General features: G+C 41.9%; 1 protein-coding gene across 2 annotated transcripts; it reads left to right on the top strand.

The window, feature by feature from the left end:
• Positions 1 to 5,912: 5,912 nt before the first annotated feature.
• LOC106586805 (C-X-C chemokine receptor type 1) lies at positions 5,913 to 7,888 on the top strand. 2 transcript variants are annotated; one of them, XM_014174470.3, is made up of 2 exons: positions 5,913 to 6,093; positions 6,551 to 7,888. In XM_014174470.3, exons 1-2 carry the CDS (start codon positions 6,088 to 6,090, stop codon positions 7,640 to 7,642), a joined length of 1,098 nt encoding a protein of 365 aa, XP_014029945.1. In that variant the 5' UTR covers positions 5,913 to 6,087; the 3' UTR covers positions 7,643 to 7,888. The 2 variants fall into 2 exon arrangements, with proteins under 2 accessions (XP_014029945.1, XP_014029947.1); XM_014174472.3 differs by having other exon boundaries at positions 5,944 to 6,085.
• The last annotated feature ends 1,072 nt before the right edge of the window (positions 7,889 to 8,960 follow it).

The raw sequence follows: 8,960 nt of genomic DNA, 5'->3' as shown, positions 1-8,960 counted from the left end.
CTGATGAAACCAAGATTGAACTCTTTTGCCTGAATGCCAAGCGTCACGTCTAGTGGAAACCTGACACCATCCCTACGGTGAAGCATGGTGGTGGCAGCATCATGCTGTGGGGATGTTTTTCAGCGGTAAGGACTGGGAGACTAGTCAGGATCGAGGGAAAGATGAATGGAGCAAAGTATAGAGAGACTTTATGAAAACCTGCTCCAGAGCGCTCAGGGCCTCAGACTGGGGCGAAGGTTCACCTTCCAACTGGACAACGACCCTAAAGACACAACGAAGACAACACAGGAGTGGCTTCGGGACAAGTCTCAAATGTCCTTGAGTGGCCCTGCTGGAGCCCGGACTTTAACCCGATTTAACCTCTTTGGGCTAGGGGGCAGAATTTTGACGTATGGATGACAAGCGTGCCCAAAGTAAACTGCCTGTTACTCAGGCCCAGAAGCTAGGATATGCATTTGGATAGAAAACACTCTAAAGTTTCCAAAACTGTTAAAATAATGTCTGTGAGCATAACAGAACTGATATGGTAGGCGAAAACCTGAGGAAAAACCATCCAGAAAAAAACATATTTCAGCCCACCATTGATTCCTATGGCTGTCATTTTTAATATGAATGGAAAACCTCCCAGATTGCAGTTCCTAGGGAATCCACTAGATGTCAACAGTCTTTAGAAAGAATTTCAGGCTTGTTTTTGGAAAAAAGAGCTAGAATCTGTAGTTTTTCTAAGTGGCTCCCATTTTGGCTGTAGTGTTTGTTACGCGTTCTGGTGAATGCGCATACTTTGTTGTTTATCTCCGGTAATGACAATAACTATTCTCCGTCTTAGATTTTATCGTTTATTTACGTATTAGGTTACCTGAGGTTTGAATATAAATGTTGTTTGACTTGTTTGGAGAAGTTTATTGGTAACGTTTGGGATTCATTTTGTATGCATTTTGAAGGAGGGAAACCGGTGGATTATTGAATGAAGCGTACCAGCTAAACTGAGTTTTTGGGGATGTAAAGAATTACTTTATCGAACAAAACAACCATTTGTGATGTAGCTGGGACCTTTGGAGTGCCAACAGAAGAAGATCTTCAAAGGTAAGTGATTTATTTTATCGCAATTTCTGACTTTCATGGCGCATCTGCGTAGTTGGATTTTTTTTTTTAATGCTTCTGTGTGCTGGGCACTGTCCTCAGAAAATCGCATGGTGTGCTTTCGCTGTAAAGCCTTTTTGAAATCTGACACAGCGGCTGGATTAACAAGATGTTAAGCTTTTAACTGATGTATGACACTTGTATTTTCATGAATGTTAAATTTCGCGCTCTGCAATTTCACCGGAAGTTGTCGAGATGGGACGCATTAACATTTCTGGAGAGACCTGAAAATATATGTGCAGCAACGCTTCCCATCTAACCTGACAGAGCTTGAGAGGATCTGCAGAGAAGAATGGGAGAAACTCCCCAAATACAGGTGTGCCAAGCTTGTAGCGTCATACCCAGGAAGACTCAAGGCTGTAATCGCTGCCAAATGTGCTTTAACAAAGTACTTAGTAAAGGGTCTGAATACTTATGTAAATGTAATATTTCCCAAAAATGTATTTATACATTTGCATTGTGTGTAGATTAATGAGGGAATTGTTTTCTTCTTCTCCATTTTAGAATAGGCTGTATCGCAACAACATGTGGAAAAAGTCAAAGGGTCTGAATACTTTCCGAAGGCACAGTATATTGTTTTTATTGTTACAATTTCCTTTTCTTTTAGAAAAGATTTGTTTTACTTTTGGGAATGGGCTCGTAAGTAGAGTCTACACCTGTTGTATTCGGCACATCTGGCCAATACAATTTGATTTGATTTGATTTCTTGCACTAATTGCAATTTTGAGACCATAAACTGTGAACGTGGAGAAGACAATTGGCGATGAAATGTTCAAATTCTATAAGATTCACAAAAGATTATCCACGTTCACAAAATGTCACAACTATTGCTGTTTTGAAGCCTCTGTTGAAGCAATGGTTGTGTAGTATTTCCTGTTTTCACTGCATCCAAGTGTAAAATGACTTTGCTGAATTGCTGATTTTGACTCATACTGTTTGCTTTATTAAGTAATCTTTTGTGACATTCTATGAAAGCGGACATTTTCTTCAGAAATGTCAAAACAGGAAAGGCTTCACCCTCAAGATGTTTGGGGAAATAGTTAAATGTTAGAATAACATCAATACAGTATCTGAATCTGACTCACAGGACTATACTTGCTCACTGATGTTTGTGAAGGCCCTTATTACATAATTAATAAAACATATGTAACTCCTGCTGTGTCCTTAATGCTTTAAGGTTAAGATTATCTCTATAGAATCTACAAAGAGTCAAATATAAACTGCACCCAGTAGTGTCTTTTTTTTTGGCGTTCACCCCCGAATGACAGATTACTGAGCTCAATCTGTAGGTCAACCTGTCATTGCCAACTGCTGGAAGATCGATGAAGTGAGATGGGGATATAAGATTTCACATTACAGTAGTCAATTTTGAAGTTACACGAGAAACATAAAGTGCAAGAATATCTGGAATGCTGGTCCAAATGTTTGGTCTAATGACTACTGCTGCACATTAACTGCATGTATTCTCCCTTTGTAATAATTTGCTTGAAAATAATGTAATGCGCGTCTTTTATGTTTGGAAGTGGAACGCTAAACATTGAAGTTTCTAATAAGACAAAGGCCAAGTGATAATCACATTTAGTCAGTAATGACCATTTGGAACGATTGGCTATGATCCATGAATCAGTCCAACACCTAAGTCCAAGAGGCCAACCGTTGGATTGATTGCGACCAAGTTGGGTTTTAGAAAATCGTTGGAAGGCTGTGCATAATTGGGGTGAAATAAACCTATAGCAACATGTTTTACTAGGATACTGCCTCAAAAACATTTTATTTGTCAGGCCAAGCGATTGACCTGAAGCATTTTTTTGGCACATGTCAAGGCTGGCCTTAGGCTGATTTAAATGTGTAAAGGTGCAACCATTACCAGGTTAAAGGTCATTAACAAACGCCAGTCCATCTTTGTTTACATTAGGTCTTTGTATTTGTTTATATTTTATTTCACACTGGAAGCAAACAAGGTTAGCAAAAACAAAAGTGTTCAAGTGTTTTGTCTTTCCAACTGATATTCAACAAAACAACAGTAAAGGAATGTATTGTTTGGGAATTAATATAACATAGATATGTCTATAACACAGTGCCCCTCCAGAACTAATCATATCAGACCAAAGGACACATTTCCACCGGTATAATGTCCAATTCTACTATTCTAACTCTAAATCTATATATGCATTCGTTAGCTAAGTAAGTGAAAGTGAGAGAAAAAAACTACGGAATATAGCTAGCTCTCTCTCTCTCTCCCTCTCTCTCTCTCTGGGTTCTTTTTCATTTTTTTATGAAATGTTGTCTCTCTCTCTTTAAGTCAACTACTCACCACATTTTATGCACAATAGTTTTAGTTAGCTGTAGTTTAAGCTCTGACTCTTTGATTGTGTGTACAACATGTCAGTTCATGCTACAAGAACTCTGATAGGCTGGAGGACGTCCTCCCTAAGTTGTCATAATTACTGTGTTAGACTATAGAAGGGGGTGAGAACCATGAGCCTCCTAGGTTTTGTACTGAAGTCAGTGTACCCAGAGGAGGATGGAAACTAGCTGTCCTCCCTTCAGCTTCACCATGGTGCTACCTCAGAGAGTGCTATTGTGGCTGCTGTAGACCACTGCAAAACAGTGTGTTTTAATCAATTATTTGGTGACGTGAGTATATTTAGTATAGTTTTATGTAAAAAAGATCTCGTTTTAAATGTTTAATTATTTTTATATTTATAAAATTCACTGAGAAGCCTCCACTGTGTAACATCTGCTTCCAGCTCACACTCTCAAACATGTAGAGCCCCTGAACACAGCTCACTTTCCAGACCACTTTCCAGCTCACACTCTAAAACACACGTAGATCCCCTGAACGCAGCTCACTCTCCAGACCACTTTCCAGCTCACACTCTCAAACACGTAGATCCCCTGAACGCAGCTCACTCTCCAGACCACTTTCCAGCTCACACTCTCAAACACATAGATCCCCTGAACGCAGCTCACTCTCCAGATCCCAGTCACCTGAATTCTAATCACCTGTTCACACACCTGTATGTCATTATCACACACTATTTAGTTCAGTTCTTTGCACCCCATCATTGTGAGGTATTGTTTGTTTTGTGACGCACGTCTAAACTGAGCTCTGGGTTTCCCTGTAATTTACACCTCTCGTGTATGATAGTTTTTGCTTGCCTCACTAACGATGCCTTTTGCCTATTCCCTGCCTGTACTTTAACCTATCAGATTTCCTGTTATCTACCTATTGCCTGATCTCCCTGACGATGTTACTAGCCTTTTTTGACCCCCTGTGTTTGACCTTCTACCTGCCCCTGGACCCAGCTACCTGCCTCCTCCTGTGGTCCTTTACAATAAACACCTTCTGCGCCCTGTGCTTGAAACCAGCTCTCTGTCTCCCATTGTGTGCATTACACACTGACAGGGATGTTTATTGGGGTGTACCAAAAAGTGTGTGTATATGTGTGTGTGTGTATATATATATATATATATATATATATATATATATTGTGGCAAAGAAGGGGGTCGAGTGATAAATGGCAGATATGTGAGGGCAGAACTAATAAACGGGCTCTGCCCGATCACTAAAATGGCCACCCCGATCAGACCTATAGATCACAAAATGGCCGACTGCCAAAACTACAATTCCCAGAAGCAAGGGGAACCCTCAGAAGGTGGAGCCGACCCACAGATAAAGGGTCAAGAAAAAGCAGGAAGAGAGCGAGAGGGCGGGAAGGATCTATGAACCATAGAGAAAGAGACAATCTACATTGGCTGGATTTACCGTGTAGGAGCTGGACTGTTTTGGACTTACCTGTTGGCATTTAGACCTGGACCTACCGAGAACCAGATTTGTGTACCGAACCCTGCTATCCTTGACCTTACCTGCGGCCTGGGTGGACCAGGACAGAGAAACAAACACACAGGTACTGTCAGGTTCGAAAGAACTTTAATTCTGGGCTGACTTTGGTGACAGTTTCCCACTTAATTTGTGACAAACGCTCCTAGCGTTGAAGAGGTTTGCCACAATATATATATATATATATATATATATATATATATATATATATATATATATATATATATATATATATATATATATATATATATATATTTTTTTTTTTTTCTTCTGGTGGCAACTTAATTGGGGAGGAAGGGCTCATAGTAATGGCAGGAACAGAATACATGGAATGGTATCCAACACATGAAACACATGGTTTCAATGTGGTTAATATCATTCCATTTACTCCATTCCAGCCATTACTATTAGCCGTCCTCCCCTCAGCAACATACTGTGGTATATTTGGTAGAGGTCAGAATGATTGTTGAATGAATGTTCCACTGATACCACTCAGGGTGTTTAGTTGTTCCGCTGATACCACTCAGGGTGTTTAGTTGTTCCGCTGATACCACTCAGGGTGTTTAGTTGATTGGGTGTACAACATGTCAATTGAAATGCATTCCAGGTGACTACCTCGTGAAGCTGGTTGAGAGAGCACACACACACACACACACACACACACACACACACACACACATACATTACACACCACCAAACTCTGCTATTCCAATTTAGAGATCTGCTCCCTCGTCATCAGTAGATTTTTTTTTCAGCTCTGGGAGATTCTCTCATACTGTATATTCAAATATATACATACTTTATTGAATAAGGGGAAATAAAACTGTCCCCTACTCTGTGGAACTCTGTCATCATCTCTGTGGCTTGTCTCAAACCTTATGTGGTTCTGTCTACTTCCCCAAGTTTTTCTAGTGTAGTAAACATTGATCTGTTGATGTCAAACTGTGGACACTAGAGGACTTCAGTCTTGTGTTAGAGAAACAAACTTGAAAATAATTTAATTTCAGTTCAGAAGTGCTGAGACTCCGAGACAGACACTCCTCCCTGCTTCTAAAGTTTTCTACTGCTTTTCTAAGCTGTCAAGTGGACATGTAAAGCCAGGTATGGATGTACGTGACCAAGTTATTAAACTGATCTGTCAGGCTAATACTTAATTTCAACCAGAAATGCATTGTAAAGAATGTTTTTCACTTGTGGTTATGCCAAATGTTGAGTTGTACATGTAACACAAAAAAGATTATTGCACAATTAGTAGTTCTAAAAAGACATGTAACACAGTAACTACATATCTAAACACAACATTTTATAATACACAGGGACCAGGACGGTTGGTGCCGTTTAAGTCGAGGGAAGACGATGAGTTTTTTTTATGAGCATGGACTAATTTCTATAAGAGAATATTGGATGACTGTCATTCATATTCCATTCACCCAGTTCAATGTAACATTGTTTAGTTGTTCCGCTGATACCACTCAGCGCGTTTAGTTGTTCCGCTGATACCACTCAGGGTGTTTAGTTGATGGAGACATCTTCATATCAATGCACTGTTTTTTTTATTTCATGCAGCTCTTGGAAATGCAAGATATGGACTATGCTGATTCCCCCTACTCCGACATCTTCAACTGCACCTATCCTCCCATAGACGAGCTCAAGGCAGCCCCCTGTAGTGTGTCTATCTTGGGCTTGAGCAGTGTTGGTCTGATGGTCACATACATCATTGTGTTTGTCCTAAGTGTGCTGGGCAACGGTGTGGTCATCTACGTGGTGTGCTGCATGGCCAGGGGCCGGACCACCACAGACATCTACCTGATGCACCTAGCCATGGCCGACCTCCTCTTCTCCCTGACCCTCCCCTTCTGGGCCGTCTACGTCTATTCTCACTGGATCTTCGGTACCTTCCTCTGTAAGTTCCTGTCTGGCCTCCAGGATGCTGCCTTTTATAGTGGGGTCTTCCTGTTAGCGTGCATTAGCGTGGACCGCTACCTGGCTATCGTGAAGACCACGCAGGCGCTGGCTCAACGGCGCCACCTGGTGGGGATAGTTTGTGGAGCTGTGTGGTTGGGGGCGGGGCTTCTCTCATTGCCCGCGGTGCTCCAGCGGGAAGCAATCCAACTGGAGGATCTCGGCGACCAGAGCATCTGCTACGAGAACCTGACCGCGTCGAGCAGCAACCAGTGGCGGGTGTTTGTGCGGGTGCTTCGCCACACGCTGGGCTTCTTCCTGCCGCTGGCGGTCATGGTTGTCTGTTACAGCTGCACGGCGGCGACGATGTTCCGTGGCATGCGCAACGGAGACCACAAACACAAGGCCATGCGCGTCATCCTGGCCGTGGTGCTTGCGTTCGTGATGTGTTGGCTGCCTTGCAACGTCAGTGTGCTGGTTGACACATTGATGCGGAGCGGCTCGCTGGGCGAGGAGACGTGTGAGTTCCGGAACAGTGTGAGTGTGGCGCTGTACGTGACCAAGGTGATAGCGTTCACGCACTGCGCAGTCAACCCCGTGCTGTATGCCTTCATCGGGCAGAAGTTCCGGAACCAGTTTCTGCTGACGCTCCACAAGCATGAGCTGATCAGCAAGAGGGTGCTGGCCGCTTACCGCAGGGGCTCGGCCCACAGCACGGTCAGTCAAAGGTCTAGGAACACCTCTGTTAGCCTGTAAGGTTTCAGTAGTCAGGAGGTGGCAGGTGGGGGGGATGGATAATTCAATTGGTTCAATTCAATATTTTGTCACATAGATAGCTTTGCTTCTATTTGTTTTTTGTTTTTGATGTGCATTGTCTTTTAGTGTATTGTAACATGTTCGACACTATCTCATTAGTTTTTTCCATTATATTAATAAAAATATATTTTTTCATGTGATACTTTAATGCTTGCTAAGTATAAACATTGATGTCAAGGCCTAATCTCTACGAAATAAAACTTAATCTTCCAACTTTTACTTGTCAAGAGATGTGTGACGTATTTGTGTCCCCCTTACAAAGATACAGAGAAAATACTATTGCACTCAGAAATGAGACGCACACATTCAAAAACATAGCTTATTTTATATTAAGTTGTATCACTGTATCCACCAACTCAAATAATGTTGTTCTGAATGTTGTCAATGCCTAAAAAACATATTGAGAAGAGCTGGGAAAATGTAATATTTGTCAAGTGATGATCTGATCATTAATATCTTTCAGCCAAAAGGCAGCTCTGCCACTTTGTAACAATGGGCGAGGAGACCTGTGAGTTCCGGAAGAGTGTGAGTGAGGCGCTGTACGTAACCAAGGTGATAGCGGATGACATTTTACATGTCCCCAACTGATTGTGTTTTTTTTGTTTGTTTATTTGCGTTGTTTAACTTATTTTGTCATTTATTTTGTACATAATGTTGCTGCTACTGTCTCTTATGACCAAAAATAACTTCTGGACATCAGGACTGTGATTACTCACCACGGACTGGCAGAATCCTTTTTCTTCTTTCACGAGTCTGAAGAGACCGACGCGAATGAAATACTGCTTTCTCAGGAACAGGCCCAGATCCCCGCGAATTGCATGAAGAGGAGGGGCCAGAGGGCGGGCTGCCTTGTAAGAATTCATAGGCAATCGAATAAACCTCCACTTCCTTCCATTCTGATAGTAAACTTTGGAGAATAAAATGGCTGACCTATGCAGAAGATTAAACTACCAATGGGACATTCAAAACTGTAATATCTTATGATTCACGGAGTCGTGGCTGAACGACGCACTATCAACATTTATCTGGCTGGTTATACGCTGTACCGGCAGGATAGAACAGCGACAAGGGGCGGCGGACTACGTATTTTTGTAAATAACAGCTGGTACACAATATTTAAGGAAGTCTCGAGCTATTGCTCGCCTGAGGTAGAGTATCTCATGATAAACTGTAGACCACACTATCTACCTAGAGAGTTTTCATCTATATTTTTTGTAGCTGTTTCCATACCACCACAGACTGAGGCTGGCACTAAGAC

The sequence above is a fragment of the Salmo salar genome, chromosome 25 (assembly GCF_965601325.2).
Source record: "Salmo salar chromosome 25, fSalSal1, whole genome shotgun sequence".
NCBI classification, from domain to species: Eukaryota; Metazoa; Chordata; class Actinopteri; order Salmoniformes; family Salmonidae; genus Salmo; species Salmo salar.
This window is presented reverse-complemented; position numbering and strand designations above follow the sequence as displayed.